This window comes from Necator americanus, chromosome X, assembly GCF_031761385.1.
Source record: "Necator americanus strain Aroian chromosome X, whole genome shotgun sequence".
In the NCBI taxonomy this organism is placed as follows: Eukaryota; Metazoa; Nematoda; class Chromadorea; order Rhabditida; family Ancylostomatidae; genus Necator; species Necator americanus.
The window spans coordinates 6724748-6747299 of NC_087376.1; the positions used below are offsets into that span (position 1 = coordinate 6724748).

The 22552-nt window shown below is 37.8% G+C and overlaps 3 protein-coding genes across 4 annotated transcripts; 1 reads left to right on the forward strand and 2 right to left on the reverse strand.

Moving 5' to 3' along the window:
- Positions 1 to 393: 393 nt before the first annotated feature.
- RB195_021666 (uncharacterized protein) lies at positions 394 to 9531 on the reverse strand (the record flags this gene model as incomplete). The annotated part of the gene is made up of 18 exons (XM_064208525.1): positions 394 to 466; positions 1262 to 1373; positions 1444 to 1529; positions 1594 to 1789; positions 1848 to 2048; positions 2341 to 2481; positions 2766 to 2888; positions 2965 to 3083; positions 3156 to 3262; positions 4297 to 4443; positions 6361 to 6462; positions 8294 to 8335; positions 8451 to 8520; positions 8594 to 8789; positions 8970 to 9054; positions 9118 to 9230; positions 9302 to 9431; positions 9502 to 9531. 18 exons carry the CDS (start codon positions 9529 to 9531, stop codon positions 394 to 396), a joined length of 2073 nt encoding a protein of 690 aa, XP_064064406.1.
- Positions 9532 to 13062: 3531 nt separating this feature from the next.
- RB195_021667 (uncharacterized protein) lies at positions 13063 to 15670 on the forward strand (the record flags this gene model as incomplete). The annotated part of the gene is made up of 3 exons (XM_064208526.1): positions 13063 to 13154; positions 14569 to 14671; positions 15455 to 15670. The coding sequence occupies 3 exons, from the start codon at positions 13063 to 13065 to the stop codon at positions 15668 to 15670; spliced, it is 411 nt and encodes a 136-aa protein (XP_064064407.1).
- A 1239-nt stretch (positions 15671 to 16909) lies between these two features.
- RB195_021668 (uncharacterized protein) lies at positions 16910 to 20491 on the reverse strand (the record flags this gene model as incomplete). 2 transcript variants are annotated; one of them, XM_064208527.1, is made up of 5 exons in its annotated part: positions 16910 to 17049; positions 19302 to 19383; positions 20038 to 20097; positions 20203 to 20355; positions 20441 to 20491. In XM_064208527.1, the coding sequence occupies 5 exons, from the start codon at positions 20489 to 20491 to the stop codon at positions 16910 to 16912; spliced, it is 486 nt and encodes a 161-aa protein (XP_064064408.1). The 2 variants fall into 2 exon arrangements, with proteins under 2 accessions (XP_064064408.1, XP_013292409.1); XM_013436955.1 differs by lacking the exon at positions 16910 to 17049 and having other exon boundaries at positions 19255 to 19383.
- Between the last annotated feature and the right edge of the window lie 2061 nt (positions 20492 to 22552).

Consider the following 22552-nt stretch of genomic DNA (forward strand, 5'->3'; position numbering starts at 1 on the left):
CTCTATAAATCATTCCCTTAAATGCGGAAATAACACCACTATCCGGCACAAATCAAATAGAATTTTTTTGAGAAAAGAAGGAGTAATTCGCTCAAAATTTTGCGAAAATAGAAAAATGCGATGTGGGAAAGCTAACAATACATGAAGATAGAGTGTTTAGAAAAAGCTTAACCCAAATAAGTAATTATTCGCCACAAATCAAATTTGAATGGTAGAAAAATTGTGAGTTATTGTTGACGATTTCATTTTTTCAGGGAAAAAAAAGCGGTGCCAAAACAACTCGATTATATCTTTTGGAATATTGTCTGAAATGACTGAAGAAGAAAATTTTTTGTCGCAACGATGTTTCGTGGATAATGAAGCGATGATATTGTTGTAGCGGTAATTCGGCTGCTAGTATCGTGCCGATGATTGCAGACCGTGGACGAGTTGTTGTGTCAGACTATCGATGTCATCGTTTCCACCTCTGAAATCCACAAATTCTAATCTTTACTCTTAAAAACTAGTCAAAATTTCTTTCTCATACGATCCGTAACAATGATGGCTTACTGTAATGGTATATTTAAACGAGTGTTCAATATTGTTAATTTTTGAAAAAGTGTAAATTGCATATAGCAGTCAAAAAATCCCTAGTTAGTTGGGATATCCATTACGATTAGTCGATAGTCAGTAAAATCCCAGGAAGTGGTGCATATTCGCGTATCTTTCTTTTCTCTCTGGAGACTTTAAGGTGTATTTAATTCCTAGCAGAGGAATATTCATATGTACTAAAGTAAAACTATCAGAGTTCTCGCTTCAATGAGCGCTTAAAAAGAAAAAATACGGCCGATTAAATTTCATTTTAGCACAGTTGTCTGTCTTATTACTCTACTGAATGAGGTAGAATGAGGTACAGTTAGTCAATGTTTCTCGCCTTATTCCCCCACTTCCCTCACCGAACTGCATATGTACGCCGACTGTGCCACCAATAAAAATTAGAAGGCTCAAAAAAATATTTTTGGTTCTTTTTTACTCGTCTAAAAATTTAGATTACCTGCAATCAACCTCTAATACCAAAAAAGGTTAGAATTAATAAAATTGTTCAAAATGCATAAAGTTAAAAGGATATAGTGTTTTCCTCCAAGATGACAGTCCTATGAGATTAGCTAGGCTTCGGAACAGAAATATGTTTCAAACAAAAGTTGTGTTCAATATTTAGCCACGGAATAAATGTCCAAAAATTAAGTTCACAGCGTTTTCTCGCTCATCACCAGATCCTGACCTGCTTGTGTGTGTCTTCGAACGAATCTCGCTGATCCTTTGCTCCGCGTGGGCATCGCGTTGGTTTAATGGATCGATGTGAGCGTTCGCTTCACGCTGGCTATGTGTCAAAGCTAAAAATAAAAATTGTATTTATCGTGACATTTTCAAAAAAAAAAAACTAGCACATCCACAAAAACTAACTCTCATCTCTTAGCTGTCGAACGAATTTGTTTGGTGATGGCACATTTGCTGCGCTCTTATAGGGCGCATACGGTGAAAATCGTTCCCTGAAATAAATTACGTATCTGTCGTCATAAATAATTCCCTAACAAACAGATCTCCAATACTCACTCAGTAGTTTCCTCAGATTTTCTGTATAAGCTTTGTTTTGTGATTGTGGTTGTTGAAGGTGTGTTGTCAGTTGGATCCATCACCGCCACAGGCGTTGTTGTGGCATATTGATGGATTAGTTCGCGTGGATTTGTGATAAGATAGCCTGTTTTGGTGTCGAAACGATAGGATGGATCCGAGAACACCGATGAAGCGACTGGAACAATGAGATTCTATGATTGAAAACGATCTCTCTGCCGCAACCGAACACATACCACTCATTCTTCCGTCATTTCCTGGACCTAGGTTTCCATTTGAGCCATACGGATGACCAGAACGAGAGTCCAAAGTACTGTACGGATCACCACGGCCTCCAAGACCACTTCCTGGTCGACCGCTTCCCGGACCGCCTCCGTATCCTCCACTTCCCGGACCACCACCATAACCACCACCGCCTGGGCCGCCTCCATAACCGTCTAGAACCAGAATAGATGAGAGAGAAGAATGAAAAATGCCAGAAAGAATCAGCACAGAAAATTCCAAAAATTTGCTGATTTTTTTCTCTTTCTTTCTAATGAACATTTGAATGAACTTTTCAGGATAACTAATGTAAGAGCTCAAACAATAAATAGAAATAATGAAGAAGTTTCTGATATATTCATGGATTAAATTTATAGTTGAGAAGATACTTAATTCGGATTTAAAAGCCTAAATAGTCTAGATTTATACTATATTGTATATTTAATACCGATAAAATGTTTTTCTGACCTCCTGCTCCAGGTCCACTTGGTGTTCCACGTCCGCTTCCGTATCCGCCTCCTGTTCCAGGACCACCTCCTGGGCCATATCCTCCAGGACCACCACCGGGACCGTATCCTCCAGGGCCGCCAAGATTAGCTCCATGAGGACCTAAAACCTCTACAAGTAACTTTACAATAACTACCACTTAGGAAAAAGTACAATGTTTTGAAAGTGGCTTGGTATATACTCGAAGAATTTGATGGTTTCTGCGACTTCGAACAATTTTGGGTTAGGAATTTGTAGTTTGAACAGAGTGACGAGTTAACTCGAGTCTCTGGATTCAAGATTGTGATCCTAAGAAGGTAAACTAACACTTTTGTGCATGTATTTTGCTTATGTCTTTTAATTTTGATTGTTTTGTAAATGCTAATGTCTTGGATTGTATTGTGTACCTCCATGCGATCCTTTCCCGTAAGGATCTCCCGATGGACTCAATGCATCCGCTCTAGAATTTCGTCCACTTCCTGGTCCACCGCCAAAATCGCTACCATATCCGGCTTCGCTACCCGGATGAGCTGAGACGGGATTTCAAGATTTCAACACCAACATATGTTGTTTGGATTCTTCAACAATGTTTGGATTTTAACTCACATCCCATAGGATTTGTCCAACTTTTCTCGAAGACATTCAGCCCATCGTGACCTCTATGACCACGGTCAACATGTTGCATTTGTGTAATTGTTACACGTGGTGATAAGTCTACAGGTCGCCTGAAAAAAGATCTCATGGTATATTGACACTTAAATTTTCACATATGCGAGGAAATGGTCGTAAATGCGGACCTTTTCAGCTCTATACCGTCAGCAGCAACAGTTCCATCTCCTATCGGTGAATAGTACAATCGTCGTGGTTTCAGAGATTTAGGAAGTTGACTAGGATCGGTGATGATCTATATTAAATCGAACATTTTTCTTTCATGGACATTAATAGCACTAATCAAATAATCTTTAAAATCAAAAGAGAAATATGAAAAATCTATAATTATTTAAAAATAAGCGGTTAACCATTGTGTGTCTTATTTGCAATTTGAAAAGTTAGCATTACTAACAGAAATTATAATCGAGCAAGGAAAGCAAGAAAAAAAAAAAACACTTTATAAAGAAGCAAAATCCATGAAGTTTTCTCGTTCTGCAGCCTCTTTGAGTGAAAATGTGTGGAATTATTTTTGCAATTATTTTTAAGATCATTAAGCGTTTTCGCTAATAAATGTTAAAGAGAATACATTTTCGCCAATTTCCGGGTTTTTTTTTCCTCGAAACACACGTCCGAATATATTTCAACTCCATAACAATTGAAGGGATCACCCCACGAATCTGAGGTGGTACGGATTTCAGGTGGAGTATTCGTATACGGGATCGTAGATTATAGAGAGAAGGGTGATCTCATCCATTTTTTCCGAATCGCCGTAAAAAACGGCTCGGAAGATACGGCTTCGGGCGTTCCGGCGCACTATTCTCTACAAGGAGTTCGATTGGAGCGCGCCAGCCTTGTGCACGCGCCGCATCATCCAAGCCGTTTTTTTACGGCAATTAGGAAGAAATGGACGGGATCACCTTTTTCTCCATAATCTACCATCCCGTATACGAATATTCCACCTGAAATCCGTACCACCTCAGATTCGTGGGGTGATGCCTTTAAGGTCCCTTAAGAAAAAATTCGACTTTTTTTTCCAAAAAGACTCTAAAAGTCCAGAGCTTTACATGGAAATCAATGAAAAGTCGGTTAATCGAAACTTATATAAACTTATTTAGCCTGCCTTATCGAAACAGAGATCATAAAAAAAGAGGTCAACAATACAGTAAACTCCTAGAAAATGATCCTTTGTCCCCATATTTTCGTCCCTGATTCTCAGGCAACATAATGCGATACAACATATCGCGATCAACTCTACACATATGTGTGTCCGGAAAACAAGGGACACACCTCGCCTCCTTGCCAATGATGAGTTGTCAGTTCAACACCACTTCCTGGTCGATCACCGAATGCTTGGAAACGGCTTTCTTCCGATTTTTGACGTTCATTTCGCATCGCTTCCTTGTGTCGTGCCGTTTCGAAACGATTATAGTCATCCTGTAAAATCACTTTTAAAACGGGATAAAAATATCCAAAAAAAAACCTCTGTGGTTTTTGTGCACACGTAAACTCCTGGAAATCCCTGAAATTCATTTATTCTCATTTATTCAATTTCATTTTCATGAAATTTTAGGTCGCCATCAAACGTGTTTAAGTACATTACACTTGGAAAGAACAGGCGTTTCTAGTTCAACTACATGTTTAATTGCACAGAACAGCATTTATAGCCCTTTGAAGTTAACCTAGGTTTTTCCTTCGACGGTGGTTAATCCTGAATTTAGGCTCTGTTACCTCATAAATGTAGGAAATGTTTGTTTGTTCCCATAACACACATTTCGTTCAAATCCATGATAATCTGCTTTGACGAAAAATTCAAAAAAAAAACTATCATTGACAGAATGGAAAACTAGTTTTGACTTCTCTTTCAAAATAACAATGTATACAGTATTTTTGGTGGTAACGCTAGAAACAAATCAAAAAAGTTACAAATCGGGTAATTTCTTCTATTCCTTTATTCTTTTTAAAGAAATTTGTGTAAACTTCTGAGAAATTGCAGATATTGCGGCCTCGTACATGGGATTATGGGCCCGTATCTGAGAAACCTCAGAGTTGTTTTTCATTTGAAAAATGGCGAGGGTCCATGATTATTCCGAACTTATTTTTCTACAACTGTGAAACACTAAAAACAATGCAATTTGTTAAAACAAATGATGTATTAAATTCGAGGTGATCGATTACCGTGGAAAAGAAATGATAAGACAAATTTGTTTTCATTCTATCATATAATTCATACAATTTCTTTTGTATCTGCTAAAGAAAAAGGTATATTGAGAAGGAAAACAAAAAATTCTCGGATATTCTACTCTCGTTTGAGGAGTTTCACTTGTATTATGCAAAAACAGTGAAAATAGTAAAGGGTTAATATAAATGATAAAAATCAATATGTCTATGCACTATTACTATTCTTTATCTAGCCATAATATTCAGCTAATATCCTGCACTCACCATCATCGAAAAGAATGAGATTAGAAATAGCAGGTGTGAGCGTGGATGTTTTCTGCCGGAATCACTGAGTATTACAACAGCAGCTTCTCTGTGCCGCCTACGCTCAATGTGAGAGCGGATTTCACCAAAACAACAAAGGTTGGACAAATGTGAATTTATTTACCTGTGAATAGATTAATTACTTGTACGAGACGAGTGAATCTTTGCTAACACGAGGAATTAAGAGAGTTTTGTCCAGGAAAAATTCGCGAATATTAATACACGGAGAAGAACTAATGAAACTAACTAAGAGGATGATGAGCTGATCTACGAAAAAGAGAAGAACATCATTGAATAAATAGCAGAATCGTGTTGTGCATTACAGTAAACCGGCCTACAGTATCTCATTTCCATGGAATAAAACAGCAAGCATATCTGTACATAATTAATAACCAAAACCGTTCGATTTCAGAAGAAACCGAAAAAATCGAATTGGAAGGATGTTATTGAGAGCTGAATGGAAAAAGACTACGTAAAGGCACGTGGTGAAAAGAAATGTGATCAGAAATGCTCGAAATGAAATTTTTGATAATGCCAAAAAATTTGATATGCGCTTTTATATCCTTCAGCGTCGAACATGAACTAACAGTTTTGATTAAGGAATACTCAGTATGGATCACAGTTCAGGATAAAACAGAACAGTGAATGTATGACTCCCAACTGTTGTTGTCATAAATTTTCAGGAAGAAGAAAAAAACGCATAAATTCACCCAATTAATCAAGTACAGATGAGAAATCAACAAGAGTCAGAGTTCCATGTGACAGGAAACATGATGGCATCTGAGCCTCATTGAGGGGAAAAAAAATGCAGGAGTTGGAGACGTTATCAGTAACAGTTGTTTCTGACATATTTCTTTTCTCACAACCAACCTTATGTTTTCCTAGTGAAGTATATGCCGGGCTAACTGTTCGATCCCGGTAGCTGCTTAGATTTCCAGCGCTCCCATATTGAGACATTCCAGTGAGATTTTGCTGAAAATCACATAATTAAGCTAAATTGTGGCAAAAAAATTCTTTTTTGGAAGGAAGCAAAGTAAGCGAAAGCCAAAAGAGTTTATATGTAATGTGCATGGATAAAATACAAGCAGAAATAAAATTTATAAAAGGGTAAATAAGCATTCCGGGAACTTCTAAAGAGAAGGCACACCAAACTGGACGCAAACCAACTGAAATGATGGAATAATTAAAGAAGAGTAATTAGATTACAATAATAAATTATAGACAAAATTAGACGACCAAGACCTCAATCAGGTGTGAATTTGAATAACGAGCGGAGCAGGCGTAGAATAAAACGGGTCTGGAGCCATCCGAGAAGTGTAAAGGTGTAATCAGATCTGTGAAGAAGGGAGATGACTGTTCTCCCACATAACAGTGAATGTTAATGAGGATTTAAAGAATTCATGCTGTAACAACGAGCAGAGCAAAAAATTGTTAATTTCAATTAATTAATGATTATAAAGGAGGGATCCTTAAGAGTACGAAGGAATAGGGAGCGGATATCCACAAAATATGCTTGAATAATTCAATGATCTAAAAAGGTATTGATCAGTTAGTTGAACAAAAATCTATAGATAGAAGCCCGTTTAGAAGGGAAGACAGGCGGTGATCGACTAAGTGAAGGGGTGGATGGGGTGGAACAGTGTAATATCGCTCTGAGGCCACATCACATATGTTTCTGGACAAACCTCATTACGTGTCATCCAACATGTGGGCCACGTATTAATTTACAATATCATGATTTTAAATTAATTTCAGATCTATTCCATGATATGCAGTAATATCAGGTAAAAAGTGTGCGTGATGGATATATATACGCAACAACATGGATGTCAATCCTAAAGATATGTGTCAACCACCACTGGTACTTGCGTTCCTTTAACCGGAAAAATACCTCGAAATACTCGATCCACTGACTTTACAGATTTTAGAAATATTATCGCTGCGGAGTTTAACCACATTATCCAAAAAGGAGGTGCTCATTCTAGGAAGGACTCATGATCTAGCCGATTTATTTTCCCTCGATTTGTTTATTTAATGAATTTGTAAAATTCAATTTACTTCCATACCACCAAACGATACAAAGAAAATTCCGGAATATTTATCAGATTCGGCTTCAGGCAGTAGAAAATTTCTATTTTCACAATCAATTCTAATGGATTTTTGAGCTTTTAGGACATAACTCTTCATCGTATTAATATAATACAATTCAAAAAAGAAAGGAATACGAGAAGAAATCTTCTGGGACAAATATCCATGTGATGTGGACACTTACATCCAATATTATATAATATGAGAGTGAGAATGGGAAGATTTCAAAGCACTTTAAAATTTTGCTAAGCGTTAGTGAACGTTTGGTATTGACGGATGCTTAATTTAAAAAAAAAATGGCAAAGCGACGGTTCTTGAATGAAATCAAATCCAGAAAACTGATAAACTCTTTAGGATTGGAAAAACGAAATACGTAACCGATGGGTGAGTTTTTACCTCCAATATCTTACTACTCGTTCTCTCTATTGATTGAAAATCGAGAATCATACGCTTAGTGGGAAAAAGAAGATCAATAGCTGTCGAGAGACGGGAATTCCCAAATCAATATCGGATGAGAAAAAACTTTAAGAAATCTTTACTACTGGTAGTTTAGCAGGTAAAAGCGTTTAGCTGCTAGCTTTGAGGGAAAGTGTTAGAGCTTCAAATCTATTCATTCTGAGTTGTGAACAAACTCAAATCATCCGGTTCAACCGAATATTAAAGGAAAGGGTGATTGGTTTTGTTACTTGAACTCTTTAGTAAATCCGTTACTTACCCGGTAGGGCTCCGCTACCATTATATTCGACGAGGTGTGTGGCTTAAAAGATTTGAAAAAAAAAACTCCTTGAAAATGGATGAAATATCGTGATATATGGGAATCACTAAGGACTGAGAAAATCGAAAAATTCTTGCTAACGTTAGAATTTGCTCACCTGAACCTTGTTATTCGATGGCGATAAAGAACGTGCTCTTTCTTGATCTAACCAGCTAACACCTTTTCTGCTTAAAAATCGAAAAAAATCACCTGGATGCTCGTATCAAATATAATTATTCAGTCAAGAATGATAGCTACTACCTTTTCAAGCTTCCATATGGACTTTGTGGTCTGGAATGTTTTGAAATTCCACCTCTTCCCGGTGTTAAATAGCCACCATTTGGAGTCATTCTTCCATATGGTGAGGATGGTGATGTAGGTTTATACGGTACCGAAAAACCATCATCCAAATAGCTACCGTCTCCAAGTTCCGGAAAATCCGATGTGAAATTCACTCCTGAAAGGTTATATCAGTTCTTTTTCTGTTCTGATGCTGGAATCTTCTCTGTTACATAAAACCGTTCGTGTTGTAAACATAGAATTCCTCGGAGATTGTATGAGTCTTATGATAGAGATTTTATGTTTACATTTAAACTGTAAACGATATGAATCTATGACTAAGAGAATTTACACTTACGCTGCCCAGTTGGTGTTACAAATGGATCACTTATTGTTGGAGTCGTTCTGGATGATGTATATTGGTCGTAGGTCGAACCGTTTCTCTGAAGAAAATTCAACCCCAGTCATAGGGAAAAACACTGTATAATCAGTAATTATAAAAATACTGGTGAATGATGATTGGCATCGCTTCGATTGTATCCGATTAGTGGATTTTCACCATGACTTAGACTTCTACTTAGTGGAGCATAGTTGGATCGATGTTTTTGTTTTGGTGGTGCTGTAGAAAAACAAAATAAAGTTATAAAAAATTCTATAGACGAAATCATGGAAATATTTGCAAATATTTACAGTAAATTTCTCGATCCTTAAAATACAGTATATGTGCGTTATTGTCGATATAACGTTGAAGTTCTCGATCTTGTGTCGACGATAATTCATGACGATTTAAAAGGTCGCAGCCATTCACAGCTACCTTATTCTAGAATGTTCAGAACTTCGTCATATACAACATAACGATGCTATTCGTCATCATGTTACCGTATACTTACATCAATGTCAGCTGACAGCGCAATGGACATGTTGCTGGTCTCGTGCGGCCACCCTAACGCTACTGTCGTTCGCTCCTATGGGCGATAATCTAGAAAAATAAAAGTGATAACTAATTAGTTAACAACTAAAAAAAGGAAAGTCAACTTTTACTTGCTGCATAATTTTTTTTTGGAAAAAAAACTCTGAATGTGGAGGATTTTTTCCCTATTTTCGAAAGAGTTTTCCTTTTGATGTGAAAATCAGAAGCCCTACGACTACGAAATCCATGCATGTCTTAAAGCAGAACCGCAGTAACGGAAGAAAACCGCACCGGAACTCAGTAAAAATAAGAACAAAGTCCTTTTTTTTCCTCTGAACTTTACAACTAAGCCAAATTCACGTGTCCACATTAAATTCATGATGAGGATTTTAAAGTGAAGGGATAAAGTTTGTAGTGATTTTCCGAACGAGTTGTAGAGAACAGAAAAACTATTCAAAGTGCATTTTCTCACACTATCGGTATCCGTTCGTTCGCAATCATGTTACGTTTGCACTGAAAACTATGATGGAACGCGGAACTTGTACTATTTCCTGGACGACTACTTGCACTAACACATCTTAAAACTCGACTTATGACACGTATCGTCGGCAAATCAAATTATGCAAAAATTGTTTTTTGTTTTTCAGCGAAAGAAAAAAAAAGGAATCCATAAGAAAATGTCGGATGGATGAGAAGATGCGGTGTGATTGAGCTTGAGTTGGCCATATTCCGAGGCGGTGAGGAGAACACATGCATGACTCCGCAAACGCCAGTTGGCTATGTGCACGAAATAGCACGCATTTTCATGAGACATATGTATCGGCCGAGGGGGACTTTGGTGTAAAGCGATTTTGTTTGTGGATGCTCGAGATCTTTAGATTAGGTATTTGTGATTTAAAAAATCTACTTATTTGTTCCAACGAAAAAAAAGACATTGAGATATCAGTGCCGTCACCACGTTAATCTATGGTCTTTGCCCGAATCAAAAACTACTGTATCCGATCTTGAGTCGATTACTGTTCTACAATCCTGAACTTGCATTAATTACGGCGACTAATATTGAGCAAAGCATGAATTAGAGCTTTGCCTTATCGTTTTTCAAACCATAAAAGGGTGCAGCGTAAACAGTAAGAGATTTGGATGCGGTTAGACGGTGGATGGTTCAAATCCGCTCAGGAGCCAACGAAGCCTTTCATCGCTCCAACGACGATAAATTGGTACCAGAAAAGTCTGGATGGATTAAAAAATAGACTTGATACATCGGCCCCGTAGCCCCCGCAAGTCATTGTATAAGCCAGACATATACACACATTCATGAACCTCAAACGATTCTGAATTGAGGTCGCCAACACGTTGGCGAAATCCAAAAGGATCAATCAACAAGGTCCACTTTGTCTTTTATAGCACAAAAAAGTCCAAAATGGTAAATTCTTGGATATAAAGCAATCCTCATCCCAATGACTATCTATTGACTAACTGTTTAATTAAAGGCATCACCCCACAAATCTGAGGTGGTACGAATTTCAGGTGGAGTATTCGTGTACAGGATCGTACATTATGGAGAGGTGGGTGATTCTGTCCATTTCTTGCTAATTAACGTAAAAAACGGCCCGGAAGATGCGCCGTGTCCACATGGCTGGCACGCTCCAATCGAACTCGTTGTAGAAAATAGCGCGCCGGAACGTTCGAAACCGTATCTTCCATGCCGTTTTTTACGGAAATTAGGAAGAAATGAACGGAATCACCCCTCTCTCCTTAATCTACGATCCCTTACACGAATACTCCACTTGAAATCCATACCACCTCAGATTTGTGGGGTGATGCCTTTAAGCTCACACTCCCAAACCTTTGAATGTAACGTTTGAAGCATTAATATTCCAAAAAAAAAAACACTTTATAGTGTTAATAGTTTTTCACTGCAATCACCAACATCTCTATGAGTGAAACTTTGTTTATACTTATCATATAATTTTAAAGTGTTTTTTAATGTATGATTTTCTCAAGTGAGATCAGCTGATTGTTGCTACTCTTCAGTTGCGCGCTCTTCGTGGATTCCATCCGATCAAGCCGCAAATGCGCTTTGCTACCGCTGGTGGTATGGAGACCAGCTCTAAGAGAATCTTAGTCAAATAGGAACTTCAGGTACGCACTTCTTTAACAAAGCATTTGGGCTTTCACTTGTCTGATACTCAAGTAAAGGCACCACACTGCGAAATTGACGATCTTATGGTCCCTCGACTAAAAGATAATGAAAGTACTGTAAATTGTGGGTATGAGTAGCAGGAAAAAGGTGTGAGAAAAGCCCTTTGTGAATGGCACTGTACGAGGCACCTGACTACGTCAACCACGTGCGCGAGCGTGGGCAGACGCGGTGCGTTTGTTTGGGAATGGGATAGAAGCCATTAGCAACACACGTTTGCGCGCTCCCTCGCATGTGTGACACGTTGTTAGATGCCTCGTGGGAAAATTCGGTCACCAAGGCTATTTCCCACACTGTTTCTCAAAGCAATAACGGGGAATTAAGCGTAAATACGCTCGTGATCAAGATCTCTAGCCCTATCTATTCGGAGGGGAATCCCAACAACGTCAATTTCCCGGTATGTGGGCTTTAAGGATGCGGCGTCCTGTTTCTCTCTTTCGCCCGGGAAAAATCCATGAGACCTAGGACTTCTCCGCGTCGCGCCGCATGTGGCGGTTGCTTGGGTCAACACAAAGGTTCGCATCAGCGGAATGGTTTTTCTGGCTATTCAGCAACTTCCTAAACGTTTCTGAAGAACAAATTCGTATATGGTTCCCAAATTGATTTATTTTTCCATTTCAACTCATTTACAAACTGGCATGTAAATACTTGCCGCATAGCCTGTGAGTGACATTGGCATTGGCAGTAACTAAGTAAACTACTGTATGGAATTCATTGTTTGTATTATTCTCGCTTGGGTTATGAATAAGGGACTGAAACACCTCCGAACCTCGAAATAACTCTTTAACGAAGTCCTTTTTAGCGTATTTAAGAGAGAAATATAAAATATTAAGTAATTATAAATTAGCAACTAAATTTCATAACATGCGTTGATCCTTCACCTTATAAAGTTGCCAATGAAGCACTTGATTTGGTTAGTTTTTTTCCGGGGGATATTGACTTTTCCAGGAAACTATTATGACGGTACTAACCAATTGCGTCTCTTTTTTAAGGGCTCCGATTAGAAACAACGAAAAAACTGCCAAAATAAATCAAGACAGCTGCCGATAATCCTGAAATCCTTTAATTTCGATGACAATGGACATGACAATCGAAATGACAATGACAATGTTGTGTTGAATCAATGGTAGCGTTGTCTCAAAACATACGAAGGAGTCGTAATACATGTAGCATTTTGAATCATATAAATAGAGAATCATACGAGACAAAACAGAGGAAACGATTTCTATAAAAGAAAGTAGGGTTTATGGACCTTGTGTTGGCGTGATCATCCTATAAATCTCTTCTTATTATAGTCTCAGTTTTTCTTTTATAAATATTATTTTTCCCCTTTTTTTGCAGATGATTCTTGTGCTGCTGATTCTCCTTGTTGCTGGTTGCACAGCTCAGCACGTTCGTCGCGAACAACATCACCAACAACCGTTGCCTCATTAGTGAGTCAACAGTTTTACTGTTCTAGTCTATCCATGTTATTTCTCTTCTAGGATCTTCTGGATTCGATCTGTTTTGTCAAATAATTTCCCTTAATTGTCCGTTAAAGGCAGCATACCACGAATCTGGGATGGCACGGATTTCAGGTGGAGTATCCGTATACGGGGTCGTAGATTATGGAGACCGGGGTGGTTCCGCTCATCTTTCCCTGAATCGCCGACCCCTGAATGCTGTTTTATACGATGCCTTCCATTGCAGCGCGCCATCCTTGCACTCGTAGCGTCTCTTACTGCCTATCGGGACAGTCCGAATTGATTTTCGACGAATTGCAGGGCGGAGGCGGCGCAAGGGGTGGAGCGTTGTAATAGATGGCCTCGTACAAAACAGCATTCTCGAGCGATGGCGTCATACAAAGCAGCATCCTGTTGCTCACTAACCGTAATTGATAGGTTAGTATTAAGTACTCATGAGGATAAGACATAGTTCAGCAAAGTTACGACTTCGCTGCATGACATTTGATTTTGAAAGGCTTATCACATTTTTAAACGATTTTTTTATGTGCTGGTAGAACAAAAATCGGTTTGATAACGAACTGTACGAGTATCAGGGTCTCTTCACCACAAAAGGTGAATCCTACGATAAATTCAGATTTTTTTTTTGGAAATTTCTACTGATCCGGGCGGGTGTAGCGCAGTCGGTAAGAGTTTTGGCTGCAGTTGCACGATTGATCGAAGGTTCGAATCAGCCCTAGTGCCAACCAAGCCCTTCATTCCTCGATCGATAAATTGGAACCAGACTTCTCTGGGAGGATAAAAACACTGACCTGACAGATGGCTCGACTCGCCGTTCATTCGTTCATGGATCTCGAACGAATCCTAATTTGAAGTCGAACGCGTGGGCGCATCCCCATAAGGATTGATGTAGAATCAACACCCCCTTCCTCACTTGAAGGTAGAAAGTATGTCCAGAATACTCTGATTGCAGCCACATAATTTTCAATATGAGTAACACTCGTAAAAGTGATTTACAGCTTCCTCCACTCTAGAAATTTTTAATTCCAGCTCGATCACAACATAGTAAGTCTTGATCGCATTATAAAGTCATTATCAATACGGTGCACAAATTCTCTGCGTCCGAAAAAACTCAGTAAGCCAGCGAGAGGAGTTAAGAAGCCTCCTCAGCATTGTTTGCTACCACTCAAGCACACTTTTTTTACTCTTATTTCATGCCATAAATTTTTGCGAAAATAATTAAAATTAGACAAATTTTTCTTCAATCAAGAAACTGTGTTTAAGAATTAGGTTTATTTTAAAAAAAAAACTGTGTTAACTATCCGGTAATATCCAATTTCTTTTCCTCAAAATCCCATGCGAAGAAAAAAAACTAGCAACTGGTACAAGACTAACTACGTTTCAGCGTCTACATAAAAGATGAATTCTTTGGTAGTCCTGGACATCAACTGGGAGCCATGGACACTTCCTTTGGTGACTATCACGGAAGCATTCCAAGACCTCAAGAGGTGATGAAAAAGCCAGAATTTGTACATGTTGCATGTTCGCTAACACATCCTAAAACCTATTACATCCAAAACGGAGCTCTAATAGATCTGGATTAATGTTGTTAGTTATCCTTCACAAACTAGTTCACATCTATTCTGTAAAAGAAAGTATGGATCACTTATGCACCCATCCATCACTGATTGAGGCTAGTTAGAGGGAGCGTATCGCGGAATTAACGATGTTGGGATCTGTTCACGAATAGATAATGGTAGGGGAGTTGTTCACGAGTATAAACGTGACCACCGTGATTTCTCCTAATAATCCAGAAAAGTGCCCATGAAATAGTCTTGTATAATCCCTTCTCACCTACGATGCTAAATATTACGTATATTAGAACAAGGTCATTCTGCTATTTGAATGTGGTTGTGGCAGATTCTATTCTATTTCTATAAAATATTCTATTTTATATTTCCTGGATTGCGGACTTCGAACAACGACGAAGTCGGCCGCGTTCCTTGGCATAATAACTGGCATCGTTGAGATGCAGGATCACAAAAGGCTGTTTTAAATCTCTGCTTCTGGATTTTTTCTCAGGAGAATTAAGCGTGACCCCTATACTTCTGAACTACATCCTTGTTCCTATCTATTTGTTGGGAGGTCCAGCATCCTTAATTTCGTGTTACGCTACCTATCTCGATTTGCCTAGAATATGAGAACGGTCCAGCCTACAAATTAGTAGAATAGTAAGTGATACAAGTCTCAGTCGACAAATGTGGAATACGGGTCATAAATATCTACTTTAGAACGGAAACATCTGGCAATATGGACGGCGCCCTTTGCAACCATCTCCATCTCACGTGGTTCCTCGGCATAACCATCACCTTCCAGTGAAAGAAAGCATAAACGAACCACTTGTCACAGCAGCTCCATACCGATTCGATGATGTTCTTCCTCCCAACATTTTTAAAATTCCCGTGTACCCAAAAATTGATGCGAAAAAACACCACACTAATCCTTGATAAATGATCATTTTGTTCTTGCATTCCCTCGCTCATTATAGAATAATATAGCAACTCATTATGAGGTTTGGCTTCCGATAAAGATTGTTCTACGCAGTTTTTCTTACAATGATAAACGGTTGTGTAGCAAATTATGAGTTCTCATTACAGTCTAAAAATGGTTTCAAACTTATTGGGAATTTCTAAGAAAGTACTTTCTGACATTTGTAGTGTGCATATTTTCCCTTGTATAATTCTTGAATTTGATAATCCTTCGTCAAATTTAGACCCAAAATTAAACACGGTAATTTTTGGCAGTGATCATCACCTATACACGTTCAATTGTGTGAGATATTTACGTCTTCTTCTCGGACCGCTCATTAGAGCGATCTTAGCCGATTAGTCGCGAAGCTATGTGGCGTGTCTCCAGGTGCCGCATAGGGGTTAACGGCGTACCAAAAGCTACCTTGTGCCTGCCCTGAGACGCTGGTGGATTGATTGGATTGGGATGTTGTGCTAAGATCGGCTCATAATACTATTACATCCCGCTCATCCGTCCGACCAAAAGCGAGCAATCAAGTGACTGGGAAGTGCAGAGCAGGCGGTTTGGGTCGCCTTCAACTAATAAGCTCCGTGTCTACTCCAGGAGGACGAAACGTTCTCTCAAATCTCATGGAACTAGAGGTTTGCAACCATACCGTGGGTTTGAAAATTATATGCAAAACACAGTAATAAGAAAGAGTCCTGATTCTGAAAGAAAGCTTGGCATGGAAGCGGAGAGGTGAGAAAGCCACGAAGTTCACAAATTGAACTCCCAGAACCATCAAACTGAGACCTCTTCGCCTCGCTTTTTGGCTTCTGGGAAGATACCGTCATGGACAACATCGACGACAAAAATGATCGGCTTGTAGAACGTCTTCACGACTGTACGAGGAAAGCGAAGTTTCTAAATCACCAAGAGACAATTGTCTCTGGAAACTCTCAACTAACACGTCAGCGTGGAGCTGCACGAGCTGTAAGCAACCATGAACTTACGACCGAGCGAGCCCGCGGCGCGTTGCAGAGAAGCGGTAAAAAAAGACCTTAAAGAGAGAAGGGCAAAGTGTAGGCCTAAACTGCAGACGCATGTAAGAGCGTTCGCTACGCCCGCCCGAACTTAGGAAATCATGGAACAAAAGTGACTGCCTTCTGGAACTCGGAAGGAACAGTCACAGTATCAAAAAAGGAGGGCGGATGAGATCATTCATGACTTCCATCTCTTCAACAGCCATGTCCACTGGCCTCCTCATCATCTGAGGGAAGGTGTACATGGTCATTGGGAGGTGCTCCCTTTCGAAGTCCGACATCCTCCATCTCGGTGAAGAATCGTACTTCGCCCGGTTCCGACAGGAGCTGAACATCTAAAGAACTTACCCCTCAGTCCTCACCAAGACACTGACGAGGCTCTTCACTCATTATCTGCCGAAGTGCAAGATTCCTAAGCAATGGAAAATCAGAAAAAAAAAATTTAACTGTAGAATTACAGCGGAAGTCGGAAGTCAGTTTGTGTAATCTTAAAAAAAGGATCTTTATTTTGGTTTACTGCAAATTGTGGGTGAAAGCTCGTATCATCCCGCTTATTACTGCTCAGTAAGAAAAAAAATGTGAGATTGTGCTCTAACGAAATGAGTTCATTGCGAAGAAGGGATGTAGTTTACTACAAGCTTAAAAGCATCACCCCACGAATCTGAGGTACGGATTTCAGGTGGAGTATTCGTATACGGGATCGTAAGTTATGGAGAGAGGGATGATCTCTTCCATCCATCTCTTCCTAACTGCCGTAAACACGGCCCAGAAGATACGGTTTCGAGCGTTCCGACGCTATATTTTCTACAACGAGTTCGATAGGAGCCTTCTGCACGCGCCGCATCTTCCGGGCCGTTTTTTTACGGCAATGAAGAAGAAATGGACGGAATCACCCCTCCCTCCATAATCTACGACCCCGTGTAGGAATACTCCTCCTGAAATCCGTACCACCTCAGGTTCGTGGGGTGATGCCTTTAAACTGCAGCACACTTTTCACCATATGCATTAAAACCTCATTGAAAAGTGGTTCTGTTAAGTGTTGAGAAAATCAAAGGATGAACGAATACGGTGTCTTACTTCAATCAAAAGACGAAAAGACGTAAAAAAGCCAAAGAACATAAACAAAATCATTTTGATTGAGGACTATTCATCATTTTCTCGAAACAGACCTGTTTCGAGAAAATGATGAATAGACAAACATGAATTGGAAGGATGAATCAAATTTCTCTCCTATTTCTTGCTTTATGCAAATAACCTCTACCTTGTTCTGAAATAATCCAAACACTTCCAGATTTCAGGTTTGTTTTATCTCTCTAAGTTTAGATCTTGTTATCTCATATTCTTGTTAACAACGCTGTTTGCAAATAAACACTCCACAAATTCGAGAAAAATCTATTTCTAAAAGTGAAATGAGGAGTAAATGAGACGAGTCTATCAAAAGTTTGACGCTCACAAAAGCATTTAAAAGGAAAAGTGTATTTTTGTTCATATTTTTTCATAATCCGCATACTAGTCGTCATAATGACACAAAAGTAACAAAGTGATGTAATTCTGAATGTGATTCACGTTACTTTCCCGATTCACAAAAAGATACGAAACTCATCACTGTTCAAGAGCGACCTCGGATATTACAGCTCGAATCCAGAACCGTCCGCTGTTCGAACGCTTCTTTAATTTGTCAAACTCTAAGGAAAAATTCGAGGGTGATTCGTGTGGTCTTGGGTAAATTAACCTCAAATTCTGCGTATCTAGTTTTGTATCGGATTAAATTCCCACTTCTATGAAACTAAAGCCATCAGCGATGTTTTTAATTGGATGGTAATCTTGCTAATTAATTTTTTCTTGTGATAAACACTTTAAAATAGCAAAGTGTGGATTTCACGCCACATAATATCTATGAGAAATCAAGCAGAAAATAAAACTCGAACATAAAAATGAGGTAATCGCGTGAGTGTTCCTGAGGAAGTGATAGAGAGCAAAGGAAGTACTGTTTTTGGATTTTTTCAACATTCCACTATTGTAATTATGTATTGAATAATTGACGAGATACTTACCAGATGCCAAAATCTCAACAGTTAAGAGATTGTCCGCTATTATGAACTTAATCTTATATCAATTTTAAGCATATATTTGTCTTTTGGAAAAAATTTATCTTGATAATTGGACTGCAACGTATCTAACTATCTTTCTGTACAAACTGCAGCAAAATATCCACGTTGTTACATTACATTATTCATGAAGTGATAAAAATAAAAAAAAGTAGTGACACCGGAATTAAATAAATTCCAAAAAAATTGCTTATGAAAACAACTTGTGAGATTTACTCTGAACAATCAAGAGATAAAAATTATGGCCAAAGTTAATGAACTCTGGAATGAATACACCTATAGAACTCAATCTAATATGATACAACAAGAGAAAACAAATGAGAAAAATAATAAACGCGTAGCTTTCAGCACGAAATTTGGACCGGTTCAAGAAGAAAAAAAAAATACAGCTATGTTCGTAATATTACAGAGTACAAACGGAATGAAGATCAATTACAAATATGATGGCATTTTTTCGCGTATAAAATCTGATAGTATACCGATTAAAAGCTCCCGATGAGCTTCTGTCGCTATGTATCGCATAAACTCCTCAATAGATGCAGATCCTACGAGGCGTTGGATCTGAAAACTACGAAAATTTACGCATAAAAAGTCTCTTTATACATCAAAAATTACAGTAGCTGATGATTTTTCCGAAATAAATGCGTAAAAAATCAAATGTAAAAGGTTTCCATATGTAAAAGAATTGCACAATGTATAGAAAACAAACAGAAATTGTAAAACATTAGATATTCAGGCTAATTAGGCGTGTCTATTGCTTTTTCTTCGCAAAAATCAGAGATGATTTTTTCTCATACCGTCATTTTTATTTAAAAAAAATATGTTTCAACAAGAGAATCTTGTAGTACATGAGCGTTTTGTATGTACCAGTATTTTCGGATGAATCCATAAAATGAGAAAACACGTAAGCAGTTGAACATGTAAAGAAACATCACAACTGGAGCAAACTTTTCAAAGCGAGTGTATAACCGTGCCAGAAATTTCAAATGTATGATATTTTTGCATAATCCAGCAACTGAAGTGAGTGGTTGGACCAAATATCGATCGAAAACGTTTGCATCGCACGCGTTATTCATTAAATGGTTCCACCAATATCCACTAATATTTTTCTATTCGACTGTAAATAACAGGTGACAAATAATGTTTTCTTTTAAAAATTGAAAAATTACTTTAAAACATATGCCTTTTTGCGATCAATACATCATAATTACTAACCTGTGTACTAACAAGTCTCTTCTCTCTGTCGTTCATTGAACGAATTGAGGTAATGACATTCTAAACAGAAAAAACAAGTTATTTCTCAACTTTTTAACTCTATGAACAAGCAAAATACAAGAGAAAATTCAAAAATTATTTCTAGAGAAAATAAATAAAATTTACGTCATAATCAGTACTGTTCTGATATCCGTACAAAGCTCCAACAACGCCTCCGATCAACGCTCCAAGTGGACCCATCAGAAGTCCTCCAGCAGCCGTACCTGCTGCAGCACATCCAGTTTGCTTAGCAACTCCAACAGCTGTTTTTTGAAGAGGCTTTAAAAAATTTCGGAACTATTTCGGAAATACAAGCTATTTATAAAATGTATATTCCATGAAAAAAGTAGAAAAATCAGCTTACTTTTGAACCCTCTAAAATTCTGAGCACTTCATTTAAGTACACAATAGACATTGTTGATCGTTTGTTGCTAGGATTTTAGAAGGGAATGATCCTGGAAGCAGCGATGACGAAATCGGAGAGCAGCGTTATGCTGACGCTGCATACACACATGCAGACTTTCGAAAAAAGACATGACTCAGCGTATGAGGGTAATTCGTATAGATTCCAGGACAATTTCGATACTAATTTAATTGCCAATTATTGCTGAGACAACTGAAAACATTTCTTAATAAGAAATTAGCAAAATCGTTCTCTTCACCGATTTATATCAGCTAAATCAGCATTCAGTACATCCATTTCTACGAAAAACACAATTTTCATGGAAATATGAATTAGTTAAAATTAATCTTTCAGGTCCAGACCTATACATTATTGCTCAAAAATTTACGGAGATCACAGAATACTAGTAAAGATCTGTTTTCGTTTCTTTAAATATTATTAATGAAAGATTGACCTTTTGAAAGAAAGGTAAGCAACATATTCCTCCATTTCTCACTCGTAAGTTCTCCTTTTGTTGTTTTTATCCAGAAAATTACAGCCTTTCAAATAAGAAGTGAGATCAAGGAAAATTAGCGAAAGGAATAAAACATAACTATCATTCATTCAATAAATCAAGAATAGATGCAGAAAAAAAAAAACAAAATATTTCGTTCTAAAGTAAATAAGTGAACAACGAAGAAATAAAGAAATCTTTCAATTTTCGATGGAGACAAGAATATTCCTGTGCCCTGTTCCATCAGAAAAATTGATAGCTCACAGTTTTTTTTAAACAAAATTAAGGAGGAAGTTAGTGAAATTCGTTTAAGGAAAAACATAATCAAAAGAAGAAATTTCAGCAAAGAATAAAACAAAAAACTTTTTACGAACGAATTTACATCTTTGTTAACAGAAAATCTGCTGAATTATTGAGAAATAATAAAAACGCAATGAAAGTAGCATGAGCGATAACAACTGTCAATCGATAGCTGGTCTTGTGGAGGTTCAGTCTTCGCTGCGTGAGGTCATCGTTGTGTGCCGCATTGCAATTCATACTTTCGTTTCTTTTATAATTAAATATAAGAAAATTGATATTTGAAACAATTTTGCGAATAGTAAATATCATATCATTTTCGGAATTAATCCATCAAATCAACTGAAATGTGCATAAAGAAATATTTATAGCCAGAAAATAATGGTACATAATTGAGCTTTGAGATGCCCATCAACACATTTATGAGCTGTTTTTTTTTTAATTTTAGATAGAAGAGAAAGATTAAATTACTCATCCGTAGTAGCTTAACTAAAATGATGAGGAAAAAGCTAAGAAAAAACAATGGAAAATTGACAAATTTACTCTTATTCGATTGATTCGTATGATTAATTTTATTATTTCCGAAAGTTTAATTAAATCTGGGAAAGCTGTCACAAAAACGACCCGTCTTTTCAGGATGAAAGGTTGTTTTGCACCTTTGTACTTGTCCTGAAAGTTACGTTGATTACTGAGGAACTGTATTCATTTGCTGTAAATATGTACTCCTATCTATGTATACACTGAAAAACACGAATAAAACATGAATACTTACTAAATGTACTCATTTGTATGCAAATTTTATATAGAAACTGAGTGAACTGAGTCAACTGAGTAATTTTCGATCAATTATCGGATAAAGTTACTAAAAATAGACCAAGGTAAGTAAGTTTATGGCTTTTAAATGTTACAACAATGTGATCTATTCAAACGAATAGGTACGAGCATTCATTCGATTTCATGAAATTATGCCACCAACATGTTTGGAAGCGAAATTAGTACATTCTGTTCTTTGGGGTGTATTTGAGCAATTAAACACGTCGCATCCGTCGGAATCCAGTCTATTTCTCAGGATCATACTCGCACACATGGACACCCCTATTTCCTCTTCCCCTGCTGTGAAGGCGAAGACGCATTGCGGTCATCCGGTTGAACATATTTGAATATAACTATAGATATCGTCGATCGACGATAGAAGTTTCCTCTTAAGGTTCCTCACCATCATAATAATCACTCACTCATTCGTTTTTTCACTCATTCATTTATTTATTCCATAAAAATCCACA